The 23,861-nt window shown below is 42.2% G+C and overlaps 1 protein-coding gene across 1 annotated transcript; it reads left to right on the top strand.

The window, feature by feature from the left end:
- Window positions 1–370: 370 nt before the first annotated feature.
- ATP6V1B2 (ATPase H+ transporting V1 subunit B2) lies at window positions 371–23,759 on the top strand. Its single transcript, XM_037028680.1, has 14 exons — window positions 371–546; window positions 6,696–6,751; window positions 11,265–11,363; window positions 12,064–12,157; window positions 12,284–12,361; window positions 12,884–13,023; window positions 13,357–13,458; window positions 13,798–13,895; window positions 14,527–14,650; window positions 16,201–16,351; window positions 18,305–18,387; window positions 19,742–19,846; window positions 20,671–20,800; window positions 22,494–23,759. Exons 1-14 carry the CDS (start codon window positions 411–413, stop codon window positions 22,631–22,633), a joined length of 1,536 nt encoding a protein of 511 aa, XP_036884575.1. The 5' UTR covers window positions 371–410; the 3' UTR covers window positions 22,634–23,759.
- The last annotated feature ends 102 nt before the right edge of the window (window positions 23,760–23,861 follow it).

Raw genomic sequence — 23,861 nt, 5'->3', positions numbered from 1 at the left:
TGGACATCACTGACCTTTTCTTGTGCGCGCTCACCTCCCTCCTCCTCCGTCCCATTTCCCTCCCTCCCTTACGTACTTCCCTTTTTCCTCACTTCCTCTCTTTCTTCCTCAAATGTGTTGCTTTTCTCTCTGGATCCCTCTTTCTCCTCAGCTCCCCAGACCGCAGCCACGATCCCTCCCTCCCTGCCTCCCTCCCAGCACTCTGGTCAGCTCCTTGCAGCTGGTGCGCAGGCTCAGTCCCGCCCACGCGGACGCCGAGTCACGAGGAAGCCAGCGGGGAGCCGCGAAGGGGGCGGGGCGAGGTCTGGGCACCGCGGCGCGCAGGGGCGGAGCCGGGTGAGCGGGCTGCCCGAGCTATATCTACGCCTGCGCGGCGCTGTTGCGGGGCCAGTCGGGACCGAGGAGACAAGATGGCGCTGCGGGCGATGCGGGGGATCGTGAATGGGGCCGCACCCGAGCTACCCGTGCCCACCAGTGGGCCAGTGGTGGGATCTCGGGAGCAGGCGCTGGCAGTGAGCCGGAACTACCTCTCCCAGCCTCGCCTCAGTGAGTATCAGAGGGCGGGATGGATTCTGTCTTGGCTCTTTAGCCCAGCCCCTTGCTCCCACTCACCTGCTTAGCCAGCGGCCTGGGGGGTGGGGGATGAATTATTTATTTTTGCCTTTCGTGTCCTCCTGTACCCTCACCTGCAGGCCTCTCACTAGAAGGAGGTAAGAGCGTACCTTATATTTCCGTGAGGGAAAGAGCACCAGCGGCGACTTTGCCTGGGATTGGTGGGCTCCTTCCCTTTCCAACTTCCCTCGGCCTGAGCATTCTCAGGCACTAGCTTCCTGTCCCTTCCTCGGGAAGGCCGCTTCTTGTCATTCCAGTCTTCATCTTCGCCTGACCTCATTTGGATATTTAGTGGTGGTGGGAACGGCCCCTCCCTATCTGCTCTCACTAGCTTGGACCTCAGGGCAGCTCTTGCCGCGGGCGAAGGTGTAAGTGCCGTCGCTGACGTGGTGGGGCCTTTCGGGGATGGAGGTCGGCCCGTAGGCAGAGGGGGATGTGGGGCGGAGGGGCTGTTCGTTCCACCGCAGGACAACTAGATATCACGGAACGCTAGAGCTGAAAAGTACCCCACCGGTTATCTAGTCTAATCCTCTCATTTTACAGTGAGGAGCCTAAGGTTCCTGGAGGGACAGCACTTGCCAGGCTCTAGACACCTCCTTATTGGCAAGCAGGAACTAAAATTCCAGGTCTCTTAATTCTTGCCGGGCCTTTTTCTCCCATTGCCTGTTCATTTACTGACCAGTTAACATAGCATGGTTTATACAAAGCATATACATAGGCATATTTATTGTAATTATAAAAAGGCCTTAAAAAGCAGACTTAAGTGAACTGCTCAAGAAATGGCTCTTTATTACGAAACAGTACAGTTGTGTAGCATCAGACCTCTTCACAGCTTTCTTAGGAACTGGGGATGAGCCCTGGAAGTAGACTCAAAACTTGGGAAAGCACCAGATGTTTCTTTCCCCAGGTGGCAGGACTATATTTGCACTGGTTAATTGCCAGAATGCCTCGTTGTGGGTGGCTCATTGGTTAAAAAGAATTTCAGATGAAGGGTTTCTCTCCTGCCTGACTAATCCCATCCTGATCTGTTACTGGGTCATGTGACAGCACTGCAGGGTGAGGAGAGGAAAACACACTTGATTCTATGGTTTGTTGAGACGTGCTTTTTACACTGGGAACTACCCGAATTACAGAATGCCTATTGGGGGTTTTTGTAAGCTGATAGAAATGTTCCAGGAAATTGACAGATGTTGCATTTTATGTTGACTTTAACAATAAATTTATGCCTAACAAGTACAAATTCATCTTGTGAATTGCACTTGCGTGTTTTGCTTTGGGTAGAACAGATAGATCTTAGTGGTGTTTCTCAGAAAAGATTATAAGGGTGCAGTAGTTAGTTTTCAGTGATTATTCATTCATTGTCAATTCAGAGAGTATCAACTGAAATAACATTTTTTAGAGAATTCTCCAGGATTGAGGTTGTAAACCCTAAGGGAGGTGAGTATGGTATCTCTGTGTGCCTAGCCAGTGACTAAAGAACGTCCTTAGATGAGATTCCTTCTGACAGAATCGTTGCAATGTAATGCTTAAAACTGAACCTTTAGAGGTCAGGAGTCCTTTCTGTATGCTCAGCACCTCCCACATTGCTTGACACACAGAAGTACTGTGTCTTATAATTTGTTGTATAACTTGCATTTAAACCCGTTGTTCTAATAGTTTAGTGGATAGATTCTGAATGTGAATGGAATCAGAGTAGGGGGTTGGGATACTTGAGTCAGTTGAGTTCACCTTTGTTGAGTTACTCTGAAAGGCATAAGTGATGTCATACTTAGGCTAACAGCTAACTGCATTTGCGGAATATCATTTTCCCCCCTTCGTTGCCAAATTCTTGATTCTAGTTAACAGTATTAATTGCTTGTGAATAAATATTGGTTAACCTCTTAATTTTTCTAATTAAAGATTGATGATACCATCTTAGGCAGTAATGTTACAGTTATTTAATGTGTGCTGTTTGATGAAGGAACGGAGTAGTATCGGCAGTTCACTATACAGATTGGATCCTGTTTTAAAACAACTTCAGGATTATGGGGCTGTTAAGAACTGGAAAGTGGGATGTGTGGGCTTAATGTAATCTTGAGCACTTTAATTGAATTCCTAAAGTCACAAGGAAAGGAAACTTGATTTTTTTTTAAACTTTGAGCAAGGTTCAGTAATATACATAGAGCTTTGGACGCTATGCATTTTGAGTTAGATAATCTCCATTGTTCTTGAGACCCTAGGTTAAGTAACCTTATGTTTCTTTCTTACATCGTAAAGCAGAGCTAGCCCCAGAAAAGTCAGACGAAGGGGTCGTTGGTTGGCCTGCTTTTCCTAGAGCCTCTCCCTCCGTGTCCCCCCACTCAGGGTGTGGGTATCTACTCTTCTTGCACAACAGAAGATGATTGCTCTGGCTTTTTGTTTTGCTAATGAGGCGGAGGTTGAAGGATTAGATCTCTTGTGCAATGGCTGCCAAATTTTCTCTAAAAATTTCACAATCAAGTGGTGTTAGTAGTATTGAACAATCTTATATCCTGGAGGAGGAAGAGGATGTCATCTGACAAGATACAGGCTTCTTAAAAACTTTTGTAGATTTTGGTTTTAAATGTTACTCCATAAATATGTATTGTCTGCTTGGTAGTTCAGAATCAAAGATGTGCCTTGTTGGTTGTAGAATGTGTTTGGCATATAATGTAAATGCACGTTTGCTGTGTTGCCACAAGTTCTAATCATCCCCTGCAGATCCAAGTTCTCCTTCATTTGCAACCTTTCCAGAGAGGAATGGTCGTTATTTTTGTAAATAGAATTGTTCATATAATCTGTGAATGGTTTTTTAGTTAGGCAGCCTTACTCTCTAAACCTTTTTTATCTTTGCTTTGGGCTATTCGAGGTAATGGTGAGGAAGGCTGGCTAAATATCCTGAGAGATAAAAGGTGGTGTTTGATAACATTTCCTCTGTTAGTTTTTTCTTTGCAAGTAGTTTTATTATTATGGAAAGAGCTATAGTTTGTATGTATACTGTTGTTCGTATATATTCATAGTCGCAAGTGCTCGGAACTGTGTCATCCCTATATTTCTTTAATTATACTGGAAACTGGGTTCAGAAATATTATAGGGTCATAGGGTACCAACTTGAGAATTAGGGGAAAACAACCCAAAAAACAAAACCACTTCCCATACTGGCTTTCCTGCTTAGTAACTTTTCTCAGAGCCTTGGAGCCTTAGTTTAAGTGCAGAATGGGTATATCAGCCTTGCCTGCCTACCAGCATCACGGGGAACTGACATAAAATAACCTCTGTAAGGATGCTCTGCGGAAGTGTGGTACACTCACCAAATGTATGTTTGGTGACTTTTTAAATTCAGTTTGGGTTACAACACTTAATAGGTTAGTTTGTGTATGTCAGTTTAATTTAAACCAAGCATGTTGCTTAACCCTGATTTGTATCTAAAGCAGTCTCCTCCTGTTTTTCATGTTTTCCAATGAGGCAAAACTGCTGAAGCATCTCCATTAGCATCTTTCCTCTATTTAAAAACTCCAGTTGCTATACTCCATTGAAGAGAGGTAGTTTTGCAGTAATGACAAAATGTGGGCACAAAGGGAATCACTGTTCTGTGCATTAAATAGTCAAAATACCTTACTTTTTGTAGCTACACATGCAGACTCATGACATTATTTCGAGTGGCGTAGCTGTGGACAGACTCGAGTGTGCCAGACTGCAACGTGACCAGTGCAGTGCTAGTTTGAGCTGCGGTGCAGGTGTGGAGAACAAGCGGCCTTGGAGCCTGACTCTTGGCCAGAGCGGGTCCTCAGGCACAGTACTGAGTTTCTGAGAACCGGTTTTCTCTTCTAAAACTTGGGGTGATATTCGTTAACTCACAGACCTGTTACGGATATGAAATAAGGATTTCTGACAAGTGCTTAGGAAATGTGTGTTGATAGTGTTGATATTAATGAATTCAGACGGTTACTTATTGGCTTTTTCGAAGGCGACCTAGGATGTACCCTACAGCATAGGGAATAATCAGTAATATTGTGCCAGGTTGGTACTGGAGATGTGGGGGTCACTTGGCAAGGTACATGATTGTCTGTTGTCTAACCACTGTGCTGTACACCTGAGACTAACAAAAAATAATGTTGAATGTAAACTGTAATTGAAAAATAAAATTTACATTAGAATTTTTTTAAGGCTGCATATGTTATTGCAAACATAGAGACTGCTTTTGATGCAGTAGAACCTTGTCTTGTGTAGAAGTCAGCTGTATTCACTGTTTCCGGGAAAAGCAATGACTAGCGTTCCTTTTTCTTGGTCATGCTTTTGCTCGTGACTGGCAAAACTTTGTAATTTTGAATGTGTTGGATTTAAGCATGAGATTCTGAGACGTCTTTGTAGAGGTTAGACGTTTAGAGGAGGTGCAAATGTTTTCTAAAAAGTAAGGAGGCTTTCAGAACCTGAAGGATTGCGTTGCTGTTGCTTTGCCCATAATCCGTCCCTCCTTCCATTTCCAACTGTTGAGGTAAAAGTTTTGAAAAGGTTCTTGTTTCTGTATTTTTAAGCACAGGGTTCTAAGAAAACTTGTTTCTAATGTAGCTCATTTTGCATTTCCACATAGCAATTTTAGAAAGTCATTGTTAGAATGTTTGGACTTTTAAAATGAGAACAATGAATCATTTTTAGGGGTAGGAATTATTTTTAAGAATATTAGGTTATTTTCAAACAGTGGGGTGGATTTTCATAAAAGCTGCAGAAAATAGGACAATTGGGGTCTTTCTAATAATTTTCGAGGAGTGGCTCATTCTTTACTATCCATTCAAGTAACTTAACTTTTTAAATTTGTGACTTGCTCTTTGTTTGTAGTTATAAACAAAAGTCAGTGGGGGGCCTCTGGTGAGATAGTTAAAATTACAGAGGTCTTGCAGCGCACGTGTGGTGTCAGGATTTAAATGTGCGGAAGCCCTGTCAGTGCTTGCCCGCTCTGTCCCCGTGTTCCTACCAGGGCGTTGCTTTGGGGTTGGGGAAATTGTGTCTTTGGGTTCTGGAGCCCCTGGGGTGGAAGGGCCGGTCTCTAAATGGTTTCCTCATTCTTGGGACTCTGCGTCTGTGCCAGCAGTCTCTGCCCGAGACTCCGTGAGAAGTCAAGCAAGTGGGAAGTTGCCAGTGGTTGACAGCTTCTTAGAAATTATTTTAGGCCTGTAGTAAGCTTTCTTTATACACTCATTTTATTTTTTTAACTATTCTGATTATGAAGTTTAGTTAATTCCAATACCACAATTACTCTCTGGAGTGTTCTGTTTTATACCTAGTCACCATTGTACTTGACAGGTGGTGTGCCGTGTGACGTGGTGAAGGCTAGCCACCAAGGGGTGGGGGGGTGGTTAGCTGCCTTACTGACCAGCAGTCACTCCCAGGCCCTAATTTTCAGGGGGAAGTAGAAGTCTCTAAGCTCACAGTAACATTTGACTTTTTTTTTCCTCAAAGAATACTTACCTCATTTAACCCTCTGGCCTTTCATTTCTTTGCCTACTCCCTCCTTCATAAAGCAGTTTTCCCGGTTTTTAAGATGTCATGTAATGATAGCCTTTGCCTTCACAGACTACATTTTGTCAGATTTCCTTTGTGAGTGTTGTCAGTTCTGCTTAAGTTAAGTATTCCCTTCCCTTTCCTTACCTGCCTTGGTAAGTGCCACTTCCTCTAAAGCTTTCCTGTCCCCTTCAAGGTGAGGAGGACTGCTAGGTTGTACCTTGGCTCCCACGCCCTCCACCCATCTGGTAGAGCCCCAACCACCCCGTCTCCGAGTGAAACTGAGCTCTGAGGGAGATCTCTTCCTCTGCGCCTTCCTTATTTTGTCATCGTATCCTGGGTCCTTAAAACATCGTGACTTACTTAAAACATCATAGTATTCGGATGGTTTTGGCTGCGTGTGGGCAGATTATGAAAGGCTGTCCAGGCACAGCCATATTAGTACATTCAACAAAAAGTGTGGTAACTGTTCGAGTGCTCCGTATTGTAATAGGTGACGAAGTGGAGAGGGGTTTTGTGTGACCCCAGGGAGATGTTTGAGGCTCTTGTCCTGTTTGACTAAAGCTGACTCTTCTGTTTTTTTCCAGCGTACAAGACAGTATCTGGAGTCAATGGTCCACTCGTGATCTTAGATCATGTTAAGGTAATACACCACCATTGTTGTTTAGCTGTTTATGAAGTTAAAAACGGGGCATTGAGCCCTCTTTGCATATACTTGAAATTTTACGTCAGGACTTTTCAGCCGTCTCTTGGTCTGGATGTCAGTGCTCTGCAGGAGACAAGTGTTAGATCGAAAGTCATAAGACTGAATTCTGGTACTGGATCTGCTGTGGATTCTGTTAGTGACCTAGGGTCCCTTGTCTGCAGAATTAAAAAAAAATTGTCACTCCTACCTCACATGTCTGTTAGAGGAAAAAAACCATAATATTTATGAGTATATTTTATAACCTGTAGAATGTTGTATAGATATGTGGTATCGTGCATGTTATATGATACATGACTCTTACCGATACAGATATATGGCTCTTTTCACAGACTGCCATGCATTATAATTACTTGTTAAATTTTTTTGTCTTCTCAACTGAAATTTTAAGGTCTATAAATGAATAAACAATGCTACTTTTTATCTTTGAGGGCTTTACACTAGTATTCAAATATTGAATAAATTAAACACAGATCATCTCAGTAGAAACTAAACTTGTAAAGCAAAGTATAGTTTTTACCTTTTCAGTTTGTTTTACTTTACATGTTGTTGCTGTAGCCACATATGTATATGAAAATTATAAGCACATTAGTGTTACCTTAGAAAAAGAGGCATAGAATATAGTGTGTGATTGAGTACCCTGGGCACAGTCTGCTGGAGTTCTGTGATAAATATCTCTAGAGAAAACAATTTCTCTAATATGCTCTCCAGAACAGTAATTCTGCGTCGGTGGTTGTGGTGGATTAGGGCGAAAGGCACACAGTTACTTGTTTGTGAGGAAAGTAACGGTAGAAGAGTGTTGGCATGTGACCTCTCCGGACGCAGAAAATAAATGGAAAAACAACTCTTGAAAGAAAGGGCAAAGTACATGGTCTCTTCAGCCTTGTATTATCTCACTGAAGTAATGTTCTGTGCACAACAAGGTACCTGCACAGATGAATCTCGAGGTTCACAGCTGGTGTACCTCCCAGCCACAGTCTCGTGCTGGTCTGCAGTGTGAGTCACAGCGCGGTGTGGCATCCCAGTTGGGCAGGGCTCGGCAGATGCCCTGCAGTGCTTTGTGGAGGAGCCGTCACGCCTATTTTTTTGAGGACATATAGGAAGCTTTATTTGTGTCTTTCTCTTTCTCTTCTATATTCTTGAATAGATAAGATTTTGGGCTCATTTTTAAAATGCGAAACTTTTAGTAAATATATTGTTGAAAAGTTAAAAAGTATTCATTCATGCTTCCACTATGTCAAGTGCTGAACTCAGCCCAGAAAATATGACGTGAACAGTGGGCATGGCCTCCCCCCCGTGAGCACAGCGCAGTGGGGAAGCAGGTATAACACAGGCACAGAAATGTCTCGTTATTTAGTGCTGTCACAGGTAAGAGCAGGGTACTGTAAGAGCTGAGAGTGGGAAGGACTTAGGAAATGTCTTTGCGGAAGTAATTTTAAGAGAGCAGAGAAAGTCTCATTGAGTGTTCGGGGTATGTAGCTCCAGCTGAGGAAGAGCATACATTTTATGTAGTTTTGAAAATGGCTTTATGCCACCAGATTGAGAGTGATTGTTTTCTTTTCAGTTCTTGGCTTTTGTTTTTAACTTAAAGCATACACATAGGATGAAGGAAAACAGATACCTTTACACAAATTGCATCAGAATGGAGGAAAACGGAGACTGCCACCCAGCGCATCTCAGTGAAGTGAGCACGCCTTTGGTTCCCACACTAGACAAAGGGCAGTACAGGAAAAGAAAATGGTAGCTATTTCCACTTAGAAACAGAGGTTCCAAAATTCTTCTTTTTAAAAAAAATATTTTATTTATTTTTAGAGAGAGGGGATGGGAAGGAGAAAGAGTGGGAGAGAAACATCAGTGTGTGGTTGCCTCTCATGTATCCCCTACTGGAGACCTGGCCTGCGACCCAGGCATGTGCCCTGACTGGGAATTGAACCAGTGACCCTTTGCTTCGCAGGCCCGCTCTCAATCCACTGAGCCACACCAGCCAGGGCAGAAAATTCTTAATAAAATATACTCATGTATTGGTTATTAGCAAAAATAACTATGCAAAAAATAAACACAATTATGACAAATTAGAGTTTATCCCAGTAATACAAAGTATTTCTTAATACTTGATGTTAGAAAACATATCAGTGTAATTCAGCTCATTCATGGATTAAACTAGAAAAAGCTTATATGCTTTTCTCAATAAATACAGAAAAAGTAGCTGGTAAAATTACTTATTTAAAAAAATCGTGGAAATTAAAAAAAATTGGAAATAAGGACTTGATCAAATTTTTAACCTCTTAAGGGACATCTACCACAGCCTCCAGCAAACCGTGCACTTAAGGAGAGACTTGAAACATTTCCATTTACATCAGGAGCAAGGCAAGGAGTCCTGTTGTCCCCACCACTGTCTATCCTTGTGCTCAGAATCCAGCTGACCTGGGGGAAAAGAAATTAGGGAGTCAAGGGATCAGAAAGAAAGAGGCACAGCTAGTCATCATTTCTTGGTGATGTTAACCAAACAGAAAACCCACATCAGGCAGTGGACAAACTATTAGAAACAGGTGTAAAGCAGAGTTGCTGGATGCAAGATCAGTCTGCAGAAATCAGTAGTATTCTGGGTGCCAGCTAACTAATTAGAATAATTAGTACCTATTTATAGAAAACCATAAAACTTTGTTTAAAGACATAAAACTTAAAATAAGTATAGATTCTGTGTTCATGAACGACAGACTAGGAAGGTGTTGGTTCTCCCCAGGTAACAACCTCTGAGGTAGAGTGATGAGGAGTGAAGATTTGGGGAAGGGGTAATCAGGGGTGTCAGTGCTGAAAACGAAGAACGCCCCTCACACGTGGGAATTGGGTTTGGTGCCTGGTAAAGGCTGCCCTGCAAGTCTGTGGGGAGCGTTTTGTGCTACTCAGTAAATATTGGGCATTTGGCTTCCTGTATTAAAAAGAATTGGAATGAGAAAAGTGAAATTACTTACAAAAGTAAATCCAGATGGATTAAACACCTAAACATAAAAAACCTATTTTAGAAGATAGTACAAAATACCACTTTAATGACTTGAGTTTGGAAAGTTTTTCTCAACAGGACGCAAAAGGCACAAATCATAAAGGACAACAAGTTATTTTATTACATAAAAAGTTTCAAAACTTTAAGTGATAAGATCTCATAAACAAATTTTAAAGACAAGAAACAGACTGGAAGCAGATATTTGCAAAAAAATTAGTATCCAGAATCTACAAAACTCCTAAAAATAAAAAGCAGATTCCGTTGAAAAGTGAAGAGAAGCTATTAATGAGCCAGTCGTGGGAGATGAAGTCTGAGTTGCCAGTGAGCGTGAAAAGATGCCCAGTGTTAGTAGAATTGAAAGTACAAAGTGGAAAGATGCTATTTTTTACTTTATCAAATAGTAAAAATTAATGCTTAATAATAGTTATATAAGCTGGCAGAGATGTAGTAAAAAGGTCCTTTTGTATACTGCTTGGGAGCCTGTAAATTAATAGTTTGTTTGGAGAGGAGTTTGGCAGGAAATGGGCACAACCTGCGGGGGGCACATGTGGAAGCGTGGTTGCAGCAGGTTTGCTGCGGTGCAGATTTGGGACGGCCTTGAACTCCATATGTTTTCACTGTAGTCTGTTCCAACATTAATTTTAAGGTGCCCATATATTCACATGTTAGGATGTCCAAAATCAAGTTACAATCAGTAGTCTGTCATAGCTTAATTGGCAGGTGCTTGCCTTCACATCACACAAAATAGCGGTGCATCTTCTAATAGATTATGTTGATAAAATAAGGTAAATATTACATGACCAATCCAAAACATAAGGTTAAATTAAATAAAAAGTTGCAGAGTGCTATTTTTAGTGTGTTACCTTTATATAAGTAAAACCACACTATATTTTTGGAAATGTGCATTTGAAATGTTAAGAATGGATTAAAGAAGTACATATCTGGTTAGGAGATTTATTTAGACTGGGGGGGTGTTTGTTTATTGTAATAGTCATTTTATTATCTAGTTGCATTCTGTCTCTTGTCCCCAAAACAACACAGGCAATCACACACACAGCCCTGGTCGGTCACACACACAGCAGACTGTAGTTCTGAGTAGGGGGAATACGGTGGTTTCTGAATTCTGTACCTTTCTGTAGTCTCAAAACTTTATACACAGAAATAAAAATTTTAATTACTGCATCGTCATGGATTTAAGACCCTTCTCTCTGTGCCTTATGCTGGTTTGCCAGTGTATGTACCAGTGATGAGCATTCGAAGGACTTGAACTACTTCAGGGTGGCGTAGACTCTAAGGTGTCCCTTTGTGTGTGAGGAAAGCGGTGGGGTCACATACGGATGCACACTGTGATCGCGTTGGAGCGCGTGGAGTGTTTGGGGAAGTTTTTAACCCTAAATCCTGACTTTAACCTCTAACCCTATAGTTAGTTACTGATTTTTTATTTTTTCCTAGTTTCCCAGATATGCTGAGATTGTTCACTTGACATTACCAGATGGCACAAAGAGAAGTGGGCAGGTTCTAGAAGTTAGTGGTTCCAAAGCAGTGGTTCAGGTAAGTGTCATTTTCAAAACCTGGGCAGCTGTACTTTTTCCCAGCACAGAAATATAAGGAACATCGTGTGTTTCTTCTCATCATCATTGAATAAGTGTATCTTTAGAGATTGATTACTGGTTGTGGGGGGAGAATTATTTTTGCATCTTTTCATGCCGAATGGCAGCCACTTACCTGCTTTGTAGCCCAATAGCTCCACCGGTAAGGTGGCTTTATTTTTTTAAATGGTTAAAATGAAGCAGATAATCATGTAGAAGGAGAGATGAAAAGAAGAATTTACAGCTTAAGGGATGAAACCACAATGAGATCTGAGTCAGCTTCTCTAAATTATGTCCTGTAATGCCTAACTTTTAATGTTACCACTTGTGGGAAATGCCAATTTTCTCAAATAGTATGTTCCCCCCTAAAAAGTAATCTAGAGCAAGTGTCAGCAACATGTCTGTAAAGGGCTTTGTGGAGTCACCTAAGGTCTCTGATGCATATTTTTTTCTTTAAAAAAATTCTTTAAAAATATAAAAAACCTTTTAGCTTGCTTGTAGAATTTGATGTCCTACAGGCACGATCCTTGTCAAGAGGTGTGTCCGTGATATTAAAAATGGTGTACATTTATGTATAATACTTGACTTTATAAGGGTGACAAAATTGAAATGCTTATGATTTAAATTTCTTTACCCTTCCGATTACTTCTCTCTCTTGGTAGGTATTTGAAGGAACGTCAGGTATTGATGCCAAGAAAACATCCTGTGAGTTTACTGGGGATATTCTCCGAACACCAGTGTCCGAGGATATGCTTGGTAAATGAATGTGTTACTCATTCTGGGCAGAGATCTGTTTCCTTTCAACAGGTTTCCGTAAAGTCCTTTCAGAAATGATGAATATTGGTGCCCTGGTCCACTTGGTACTGCCTCACTGTTTTACAGGCCGGGTGTTCAATGGATCAGGGAAACCCATCGACAGAGGTCCGGCTGTCCTGGCTGAAGACTTCCTCGACATCATGGGTGAGGACCGTCAGTGGATCTTTGTTGGGGGAGGTGGCCTGCATCCGTCTAGCTCACATCTCTGCCACATACAGAGTGATTTTTGTGATACTTTAATTGTGGAACATGCGGCTATAACCAACATGTTCCATAATTAATTATTTATTATTTAATACCTTTATCTTTCCTAGAGATCATCTTAAAATTTTATATAAAATATTTTAAGATACTCTGGTTTCTCTTCAGATTGTATAAATCTTTCGCCTGTTGAAATATTTTAAGATACCACTAGGATATTCTTGAAATGTAGATAGTAAAGCCATGGCTTTGAAATGAGGACTGCTCTCTTTATTTACCACACCTTTATCCACTTCAGGAACTTGAGTTCCGCTACCATGTATGTCTTGGGTCTATGCAAGACTAGTGGAAAAATTATTTAACCACTTTCAGAAATAGCTATTTTAAGAGTAGACAGAAATGCTTTATATGGTTTAATCTTCATGTACAGACATGCGAAAATTTTCCCTTTGTGAACTGCATCAGGCCAGCCAATCAATCCTCAGTGTCGAATCTACCCGGAGGAGATGATTCAGACGGGCATTTCGGCCATCGATGGCATGAACAGCATTGCTCGGGGGCAGAAAATCCCCATCTTCTCTGCCGCTGGCCTGCCGCACAATGAGGTGAGAGCGGGCCTGTGTGGTGCACAGTTTAATGAGGAAGAATTTCTACATGCTTCCCATTAGTGGGAAACCAGAGAGTTTTCAGCGCCGATCCCCACTGGTACTGTTTGTACAGTCTGTTACGTCGAACCTTTATCCACGCACAATTGCCGTCTTCTTGGTTACTCTTAGGAATCTTTGCAAAAAGTAGAAAATAGTTTTGTTGGGTGAAGTCCTTTAAAACTTCCCAATTTCATCTGTAAGTATGATTTCAAAAAGTTCAGGATGAAAGTTATTTTGTTGTTAGATTTGTTATTTTAGATTTCAACCCGGTGCTTTTGTACTCCTCGTCAGATTGCAGCTCAGATCTGTCGCCAGGCTGGTTTGGTAAAGAAATCCAAAGATGTAGTGGACTACAGTGAGGAAAATTTTGCGATTGTATTTGCTGCTATGGGTGTAAGTAAAATTATTTTCTGGCTTAATATCAAATATAAAATTAATTGCTTATGTTATTAAAACAGTGTAGAAAATTACTTGTGTATCATTGAATTTATCTCTCCATAGAGAAGTTGCAACTTGGCATTTTGGATAAACTAAGGCACTTGACTATAAAATGTAAGAATAATTCTCTTTGTGCCCAAAGCAGGCTGTTTACACTCTTGGCTTCTGTGGAAATTTTTTGAGTACTTGAAACTTTAAACAAAAGAACAGTGGAGACCTGTAGCTTGGCCTTCATCAGAAACACATGTTGAGGATTTTTCTTCTGCTACTACTGATGAAGTCATTACTATTTAGGTAAACATGGAAACCGCCCGGTTCTTCAAATCTGACTTTGAAGAAAATGGCTCCATGGACAATGTCTGCCTCTTTCTGAACTTGGCTAATGACCCTACGTAAGTAAAGAGAGCTATTTCTTTCTGTTCACCCAGGCTTGAGGTCAAGAATGTGACTAGGAGTAGGGAGTAAAATGTTACAATAGTGACAGCAACATGGGTTTAAGAATGAGATAACTCTTTAAATTCCAGTTCTACTTCTTGGTAGTTATTTGGCTTTGAGCAGATCACTTAAGCTCTGAAGCTCAGTTTTCTCTTCCAGAAAAAGTGACAAATAGCACTTGATCACAGGCTTTTGTGCTTGTTAACTGAGATTCTGCATCTAAGTTACCGTCTGTGTGTACGCACCGTCTGTGCTGCATCGTGTGCACCATCTGTACTCAGTGGTCCTTGCCTCTTACCTGAGAAGTTGGGCCCTGTTCCTCTTTGTTTTTCTCTTCTCTGTTTCGAGAGCTGTGTAGTTCTGAGAGGTCCTTTATAAAATAATTTAACTTTGTAGAAGTAAGTTTTATTATGTAAGTACCTAAAATAACTCTGCCTATTTAAGAACTTTTAGAGTAATCATTGCTTTACCCTCCTCAGTTTACTTAAAGCTTTTAGAGGGAGACTGTACTATTATTTCCGGAATCTCATTTTCTTTTGTTTTTGGCTTGTTTGCTTGAGTAACTTAGGACTTGATGTTCCGTTTCAGTATTGAACGAATTATCACTCCTCGCTTGGCTCTCACCACAGCTGAATTTCTGGCCTATCAGTGTGAGAAGCATGTATTGGTTATCCTAACAGACATGAGTTCTTATGCTGAAGCGCTTCGAGAGGTAACTTTTCTCTTCATTGAAATGGCTTAATTTTCAGGGTAATCTTGTCTCTTTGTATGTTTTTACTTGCTTTAATCATATTTTTAGAACTTCATTGTTCATATATTAGTACAATACCTTCATTAATCAGAAAGGAAAATCCAGCTGGTTTTCTGTCACTTTAGTTGACATGATTAGAAGAGATTTAAGCTGTTGGCCTGTTCGTACTGTCTCCATGGAGTAAGACTTGACTAAAATAGAGTGAATGATAACTGTTGCAGGCTACTTACTCAGTTACTCTCACAGAAAGTTCTGTCTGTCCAGACTGTCAGTGTTTAACCCTTTACCGAATTTTGTTTTTAGTGATGTCAGTAAAAATAGAGGCCATATTCTGGCAGCGTCCTTCCCAGCACCTTTTCCTTCGGAAAATTCAGTGTTTACGTAGGAACAATACTAACATTGTAGAGTCATCACCCAGAAGTTTAGGGTGGTGATTTTTTCTAATGCAAGTTACTGAAATTTTGAGTAAGTTACTCTTTTAAGCATATAATAAGGAAAAAGACTTCTGAAGAGACAGGCTGTGCAGCTTCTTAAACCCCGCTGCCATGCTGGTCAGTGGAGGACACCCCTCTCCCTGCCCCGGTCTCAGTCCAGTACTTTTCTAAAATCAGCAAAAATGAGTTACTGGGAAAGTGAAATAAAAAATACGTAACCTACAAGCCTAGATTTTCTTTATTAGCCTGAACAGATGGGAAATTGTTAAGTTGCCATTAAAGTTTTCTAAGTGCAGCTCTCGTTTTCTGTATTTCCGCACTGCACGTTGATAAAGCTACTGTGCAGAACGTGCTTCGAGTGCCACCGCGGTCGCTCACTTGTGGGGAGGTGCCCAGGTAGCACGCACGCCTGGCCGTCATGCTTTGGGTTTTTAGTGGTTGTAGATTGATAGGTACGCCTGTGTTCTAGTCTGCATGTCTCCGAGAGAAAGACTGTTACTATTCATATTTTGTGCAACGAATAGACTCCTGGCTCTGTGATTTCGAGAAGTTACTTACTTGACCTTTGCTTATAATTAGGATATTGGCATCAACAACATTACCTTCCTCACAGGGTTGTTGTGAGGGTTAAGTAATGAATGTAAAATACGTCAGGTGCCTCCTGGTATGGATTTCCTTCCCTTTGACATTTTCAGGTTTAGCTTGCATAAACATGGCGAGATCCATGGCATGAAATAAATCTTGTGAACTAAGAAGTTCTCGTAGTTTTAAAATTAACTTCCTTTGATTTATAAAATTGGAAGCACATTTTCTTCTAGCGAGCTATTTGAAGATTTGCATTATGGCAACATGATTTTAGCAAAAGAGGGGGAAAAAACCAAACTTCCATTCCCCATTGTCAGCATTTTCGTTGCAGGGTAATTTGATTTTGTGTTGCTAGATTTTTGTAAATGAAGTCTTAAAGACAATATTTAAATGAAAAAGATAATATTCCAAGTTTGTAATTTGGCGTGTTCAAACAAAGCTTTCCTTTCCATGTTCTGGTGTGTGATCTTTCCCTCCTGGGCTTACTGTCAGGTTTCAGCTGCCAGGGAGGAGGTTCCTGGTCGACGAGGGTTCCCAGGTTACATGTACACAGATTTAGCCACAATATACGAACGCGCTGGTCGAGTGGAAGGTAGAAACGGCTCTATTACTCAAATCCCTATTCTCACCATGCCCAATGATGGTAAGTGTTTGTTTTTGGATGATGGCAGCCCTACTTCTTGTAGGGACTTTGATTCCAAGAGAGAAGACTGTCTACCTTTATGAGTTGAACTCTTATGAGAGTTTATCCTTCAAGAGTTCACATTAACTAGTGAAATGTACCCAAGTAAAAGTTTTCATTGAAAACTGCTCATAATTATCATTATCCTTTTGTGGAAGAAAAAAACCTAATTTTCTTTATAATTTACTTGTTACTGTTGAGTGCCTGTTGTTTGCAGGACGCTGGTCTAGATAATGAGAAATTAAAAAAAAAAGTATGGTTTCTACCTAACATAAGTTTTTCAGTCTAATTGGATATTTTTTATGTATGTGCACAAAAAATATAAAGTAGCATAACTGTTGAATGAAAATCACAAACATTAAGTGCCATAAGACAATAGAGATAGTCCTGGCTGGTGTGGCTCAGTGGATTGAGCGCTGGCCCACCAACCAAAGCGTCGCTGGTTCGATTCCAATTCCCAGTCAGGGCACATGCCTGGGTTGCTGCCAAAGTCCCCAGTAGGGGGCGCATGAGAGGCAACCACACATTGATGTTTCTCTTCCTCTCTTTCTCCCTCCCTTCCCCTCTGTCTAAAAATAAATCAAATCTTAGAAAAAATTAGGCTTTGGAGACAGATGATCACCAATGGCTGGTTAAAGATGGCTGTCTTTGACTATGTTCACAGAAGCCCACAGCACAATGCCTGTCTGCGTGTGTGCTGAGCATGGCTCCGGGAGCAAAGCCCTTGGCCTTATAGTCCTTATCTCGGATTTTATAAAGCACTTTTACGAGATATTTTCCAGAAACAGTAATAACTCACTCTATTTGAGGACTGTTCTGAGTGCTTTATAAATATTGACTCATTTGATTCCCGTAGTGACTTTGAGACAGTGTTGCTAACCTGAGGCACAGGGAGGTAAGTATCTATCTGTCAAGGTCAGGAAGTGAGAGCTTTAGAACACAGGCTGAGTTCATCATTCACACCACCTGGTACACTCACTGTACTGCCTCTGACGTGAGTCGTTTGTTTGAGAAAGTAGCTACAAAGTTACTTCATGTAATTTAGCAGACTAAGAAATGTGTCTGACACATTTGTGTGACCATTTTCGGTGCTGCCTGTACCATGGGGCTTCACTTGTCTAGAAGCTCTGTGTTTTCCACATTGAAATAGTTTATGAGCTAGGAATATTCTCTTATTGGAATAAGAGAATTCCTAGGAATATTCCTATATTCTCTAGGAATATTTCCGAATGGAATATACATCCATTGGCAAATCTCTGCAAGGGAACTTTGTGTTTAAGATGGAATTTTGAAAAATCTTTTTGAAAGAGGTCACGTAACTAGGAGAAATAGTACTTTTAAAAATATATATTTTATTTCTTTTTAGAGAGAGGGGAAGGGAGGGAGAGAGAGGGAAACATCAGAGTGTGCTTGCCTCTTGAGCACCCTCTACTGGGGACCTGGCCTGCAACCCAGGCAGGTGCCCTGACTGGGAATCAAACAGGAGACCCTTTGGTTTGTGGGCTGGCACTTAGTCCACTGAGCCACACCAGCCAGGGCAGATATAGTCCTTTTTATACTGCAGCTAATTTACCCTATGTACCAATATATGTCTATGCTGCAACCAAATAAAACTGTTTAATAACCTCTAGCCACATTTGGTAGTTTAAATTCTAAAGTTAATTAAAATTAGATATATTTGAAAAACCATAAAGTTTTTCAGTTATGTTAGCCACATTTTTATTGTGTTCAGTTAGCCACATTTGGCTAGTTACTACCGTATTGTGCAGCATAAATATAGTGCTTTTCCATTGTCAGAGAGTTATTTTATGTGCCATTTTCGGTAATGCTGTAGGTGATGCAGATGGACATCCTCTGGGTTTGTTTACATGAAATGGACAACTTTAACTCATGTCAGATGTCTTCTTCTGGTAGATATCACCCACCCCATCCCTGACTTGACCGGATATATCACGGAGGGGCAGATCTATGTGGACAGGCAGCTGCACAACAGACAGGTATTTGCCATGTGAGCAGTGCGAGAAAGCTCACAGGTCAGCTCTTCAGTGATCTGGACTTTGCTCTTAGGAATTTTTTTTTAAATATCAGCTTAAATTGATTTTGATGGGGCTGTAAACTTGTCGTTTCTATATACAGCAGATCCTTGAATAATGTTTAATTCAGTGTCGTTCTAAAGTTGATGAAATGCCATAGGAAGTTAACTTTTTTATATCAATTAGCCTGTGATAAAAATGGTTTGGTTATGTGCTGTCTCTACTCAAGTCGCAGAACCGATCAATGACAGTGATTGAGGACTTAACTACAAAATCCTGCTGTGAATAAGAGTGCTAGCGTAAAGAATTAAATTTCGACTTTTCTTCATTGTGCCTTAAAATGGAGTCACTTGTTTTAAAGAACTTTTCTGGATATTCTATTCCATTGTGGTGTAGTCTGCCAGTCTTGGTAGTAATACAAAAACAAATTTTTTCCTGTTTTATTTTTTTATTGAGGAATAACTGATCTGTTAGTTTCAAGTGTACAACATAATGATTCGCTATTTGTATATAGTGCAAAATGATGACCACATAAGTCCAGTTAACATCCATCACCATAGTTAAAATTTTTTCCCCTTGTGATGAGAAACGTGAAGGCCCCTCTGGCTGCTGTGTAATGTGCAGTGCAGTTCTGTTGACGTGGTCACGGTGCTGCATCCCGCATCCCCCTGACTTACTCGTTTTAGACCTGGGAATTTGCGCCTTCGACCCTCTTCACCCACGTAGCTCACCTACCCCACTCTGCGCCTCAGGCAGCCAGCCACCTGTCTAGTCCGTTCTGTATATTCGTGAGCTCAGGGGGATTTTTGTTTGTTTGTTTTTAGATTCCACATATAAGTGAGGTCATAAGGTATCTGTCTTTTTCTGTTTGACTATTTCACTTAGCATAATGCCCTCAAGGTCCACCCATGTTGTAGACAATGACACAGTTTCATTCTTTTTTATGGCTGAATTATCAAAGACAGACTTTTTTATGGTTCTGTAATAGATCACCCTTTAGGTGGAATTATTGTTAGTCTTTTTATTTTGTATGTGATTTTGAGTCATTTCAGAAGATCAGTTAGATTTGATACTGTAGGCAGATAGTGAGATTCAGTTTTTCAGTATAATCTCATACTGAGTATAGGTTTCACTTTTTGGATTTGATTCTTAAAAGAAATACTGTGCCATGAAGTCATGTTCAAACTAACGTAGGAAACAGTGCAGCAGTTTAATGTAATTTAAGGGATAGTAATGAGTTTCAAAATGCTTCTTTTCTCCCAATAAAGCTTGGATTTTGTGCTTAAATAGAATATTTTTCCCTCTCATTCTGCCCAAGATTTACCCACCTATTAATGTGCTGCCCTCATTGTCACGGTTAATGAAGTCTGCTATTGGGGAAGGTATGACCAGAAAGGATCACGCTGACGTCTCCAACCAGCTGGTACGTATATCTTCTGAAGGATGGTCTTTAGAGAATTCTGTCAGTTCCTTTGGTCCGTTCTTTCTGCTGTCTTACACCTCTTATCTTTCTCCCATATCACGTTTTTCCCTGTCCACATACAGTTTTAATATAGACTTCATGTGAAATATAAAAAGTCATTAGGCCCTGGCTGGTGTGGCTCAGTGGATTGAGCACGGGCCTGTGAACCAAGGGGTTGCCGGTTTGATTCCCAGTCAGGGCACATGCCTGGGTTACAGACCAGGTCCCCATAGGGGGCAGGTGAGAGCAACCACACATACCTTAATAACAATTATAGGACATTCCTGAAAGGGTGCTCTAACATTTCTTGCTTAAAATTGCTGGAACTCTAAGGGATACTGCTTTATGTATGCTATGGATTCCTTAGTTTCCACAGTCTCACGAGACTGTACGGCAGGCACAAATACAGAAAAATACTTTTAACTTTGAAGTAGAAATAGTACACCTGATATCTTGAATAGACCTTCCGGATGGAATGGAATACTCGGCGGTATGAGTTCTGATTTTCCAATGCTGTATAAAATGTAAGCTCATTGACGCAGTAGGAAGTGTATTTTTGTAGTAATGTTTACTGCGTAAGTAAGGACTCCTGTCTGAGTGAGACTGCTTCGTAATCAAGTCCTTCTGACATTTTCATGAGTTTTATTTATGTGAGTTGTGTCTATCAATAACATGACTCTCCTGTGGTCTCTGGTGAAGACAGCTAAAGCTACACATGTGTGGCCTTGGTCACAGTGAATATTGGTTAAAAGCTCCCTTCTGTCCTGTGAACCTTGTCCCTGCAGTACGCATGCTACGCTATCGGTAAGGACGTGCAGGCCATGAAAGCTGTGGTCGGAGAAGAAGCCCTCACCTCAGACGACCTTCTATACTTGGAATTTCTGCAGAAGTTTGAGAGGAACTTTATTGCTCAGGGTAAGATGCCTTTTTTCTTACAAACTTCAACAGCTTCATGTGTAGCTCTGAAGCCCTCTTTCCTAATTGAGAGATTTCACATTGGTCTCTGTGTAGTTTTTCTTCTCATCAGAGAAGAGGGTCTTCCAGCTGCCTCACGCCTTGGTACTTAGCACTCTGGCTCCTCCCCCTCTGCCTTCCACCCTGATACCCGGTGATGTAGCTCCCATTTAACTGTCTCCCTTCCTTACAGTTACTTCCCTTGCCAGGGCTTCCTCCTTCCAGCCTCCCTGCAACCATCTCCTCTGGCTTGGGGGGTTTGGGACATTCCTGACCCATCTGCCTTCATCTCCTGTTTCGATTTATCTTTCTGCTGCTTTATTGTTTGTGTTCCCAGAGGCTTAGTTGCCTGTTCTTTCTGTGCTTTCTTGTCCCCAAGCTTTGGCTTTCCCCCTGTGCTGTTGCCTGAATTGCCGTGTAGGATCCTTACCCTCTTTCCAAAGTCCTAATCCCACACCTTCACCTGGGCCCCCCTTGTTTGTGCCACCATCCCTGGCGTTCAGCATGGTCGGCACCCAAGGTGTTCCAGCTGACCACCTGCGTAGCAGTTCCCTTTCAGTTTCTGTCTACCTCTGGCATGACCATTGTCCTGGTTAGCTCCAGCTCAGTGACTGGGCATTGTTCTCAAGTTCCTGGTGATGCTGAAGCGTCTGATCTCTGGCCACTCTGAGTTGGACCACACTTTGAGTCTTAAGACCTACTCCACGCCTTTGGCCTCGTCCTCCCTGGCCATTAGGGCCAGCTTTTTCACCAGTCTCCCCCCTCCCTCTGTGCCATTGCCAGGGTAGCTTTTATGAATTGTCCCTTTACTAAAAAGTCCGTAACGGTTTCCGTTTCATCGTACCCACAGGGTTTCCGAGCTGTTTTGCTTGGTTTCTCCCCTGCCACTCCTGATGCTGGTAGCGCTCTCCTGAGCTTAGCATGCTGAGACCAGGTGTGTTTGTTTTGGAACAGTGCAGGAAGCTACACACTTAGGGTAGTGCACTTTTCTAGTTATGTGACACATTTTTTGTTAACATTAAAATTCTCCAATATACAAGGGTGTGTGTTTTATTTTTAAAGTAAAATTGAAGTTCTTCCAGTAGAGGAAAGAATCCAGAACTTCAGCTGCTCTGATTTCTTGGTTAAGAAATGAGATTTGTTTACATGAGAAGGATGGTTTATGCTATGTAAAAAAAGAATAACTTTGAAAACCACTGACCTGTGCATGTGCTCAGGTGGCCTTTCAGGCTTTCTAGGCATCTGCAGTGGCCTCTGCTGCTGGGAAACACTGTTTGTCACCACCCTGTGGACACAACACTGGGTTGGTTTCCACTGCCCAAGGTATTTAGGTGCTACCCTGTTGTCGGAAAAGCCCCCCTCCCCCCCCCACCCCCCCCCCCCCCCNTCAACATCAACCACCGCACACACTAGACGTCCTGCCTGCTGTCTCTAGCCATGGGCCTCTCCCTTTCCTCTGCTTCGGGATGGTGCTGATGGTCTGGGCCCTCATTTGCGTATTCAGTCCCAACCTGTCTGGGGAGGCCTCTGCTCCGCCCCTGTTCCTCATACTCCGTGCTCACTGGGCTGGTTGTGTAGCAGGGTGCACCCTGAATGACACTGGTGTGTTGGAAGTCGTTTGCCTGTATTCATTCAATCTCACTTTTCTTACAAGGTCCTTACGAAAACCGCACTGTCTTTGAGACTTTGGACATTGGCTGGCAGCTGCTCCGAATTTTCCCCAAAGAAATGCTGAAGAGAATCCCTCAGAGCACCCTGAGCGAATTCTACCCGCGGGACTCTGCAAAGCACTAGCCGCCACTCGTCGCTGGCTCAGTCCCCTTGTGACGCACTGGTTCTGCTGTCCGTGCCCTTTCGCGCCCCCACCGCCACCTTTGTGTTGGAGTTTACCACGTTACCCTGTAATTAAGAACAGAATAGGTGACATCCTGTGCCAGTGTTGCCGTGTCTTAAACTGCTAACAGACTTTAAAATATCCCTGTTCAGAAATCCTGGATTTCCCATGCTTTGTTTAAAGTAGCTGCAGGGATGGAGGTGAGGTCTCCTCACTGACGTGTGTATTTGTACATAGTGGGTAGCCAGTTGCCTGATGGCGTCCTCAGTATTTGGATGTTCAGACCTTCCCCTCCGCCCCTCTATGAGAATATCGCTGTTGGAAGCTATAATGCTCTCATCTTCAAATCAGGGGCAGGGGCAGGGCGGAAAGAAGCCTCCTCTCTGGAGAGCCCCGAGCCCTCTCTCCTGAGCGTCACGTTCGCGTTGTCCGTGTGCCGCTGCTCTAGCAGCCGGCCTGTGCTGTCCGCCTGCTCTTCCCTTTCACGAGTAGGAGTAGAAGAGGGGCCCGACGTCCTCTTCAGTGCGCACGGCTGGGCCCCCTCCCTCGGAGGACCGCGGCCACCGGCGTCTGCACAGCTGTCGTCGATCTGATAGTGGTGGGACGCCTTGTCTTGATCCCTACTGGGTTTTCGTGCAGAGGGATCCTAATGAAAATGACTCGTGTCATTGTTGCTTGGGAAGAGTTGGGGGTACATAAAGAAGAACCTATACCCGTTCTACACTTGGACACACTAACAGTGGTGTAACTTTCTGAAGTGTTCGCAGGGTGCTGAAGGCAAGGCGGCAGGAGAAAGCTCAGCTGTGTATGGATATTTTAAACTCTGTTAGGGAGCAGCCTTTGGGAAACCCCCGTATTTGGTCCTGCTTTCTGACCTATCTCTGCCTCTTCAGGGTCATCTTGTGGCACAAGTGATAGTGTTTAAAAGCTTTTGCCTTTTAATTCCTGCTCCTCCGGCCCCGAGCTGTCTTCTCTGCACTCCGCGTGTCTCCTGCGTGCTGCTCTCTGTGTTCTTTGTTACTTGGGCGCAATGGCGACTTCTCTGTGCATTCCATCCTTCAAGTTGTGTAAAGTTCCTCACATTTTTCTTAGAGTGTGTTGGGGGGATTGGGGGGAGTCAGCATGATTATATTTTAATGTAGAAAATGTGACATCTGGATATAAAGTGAAAATAAATATTAAATTAAT

The sequence above is a fragment of the Sturnira hondurensis genome, unplaced genomic scaffold (genome assembly GCF_014824575.4).
Source record: "Sturnira hondurensis isolate 20B ecotype Veracruz unplaced genomic scaffold, ASM1482457v3 Scaffold0020119, whole genome shotgun sequence".
In the NCBI taxonomy this organism is placed as follows: Eukaryota; Metazoa; Chordata; class Mammalia; order Chiroptera; family Phyllostomidae; genus Sturnira; species Sturnira hondurensis.
Note: the sequence above shows the minus strand (reverse complement) of the source record. Positions and strands in the feature narration are given on the sequence as shown.

Bases quoted from the DNA above. Each gene is read 5' to 3' on its own strand.
- ATP6V1B2 (XM_037028680.1), top strand. From the start codon at position 411: ATGGCGCTGCGGGCGATGCGGGGGATCGTGAATGGGGCCGCACCCGAG. The intron at 12,158-12,283 runs GTAAATGAATGT...ACTGTTTTACAG, and splicing joins AGTGTCCGAGGATATGCTTG to GCCGGGTGTTCAATGGATCA. The intron at 20,801-22,493 runs GTAAGATGCCTT...TTTTCTTACAAG, and splicing joins GAGGAACTTTATTGCTCAGG to GTCCTTACGAAAACCGCACT.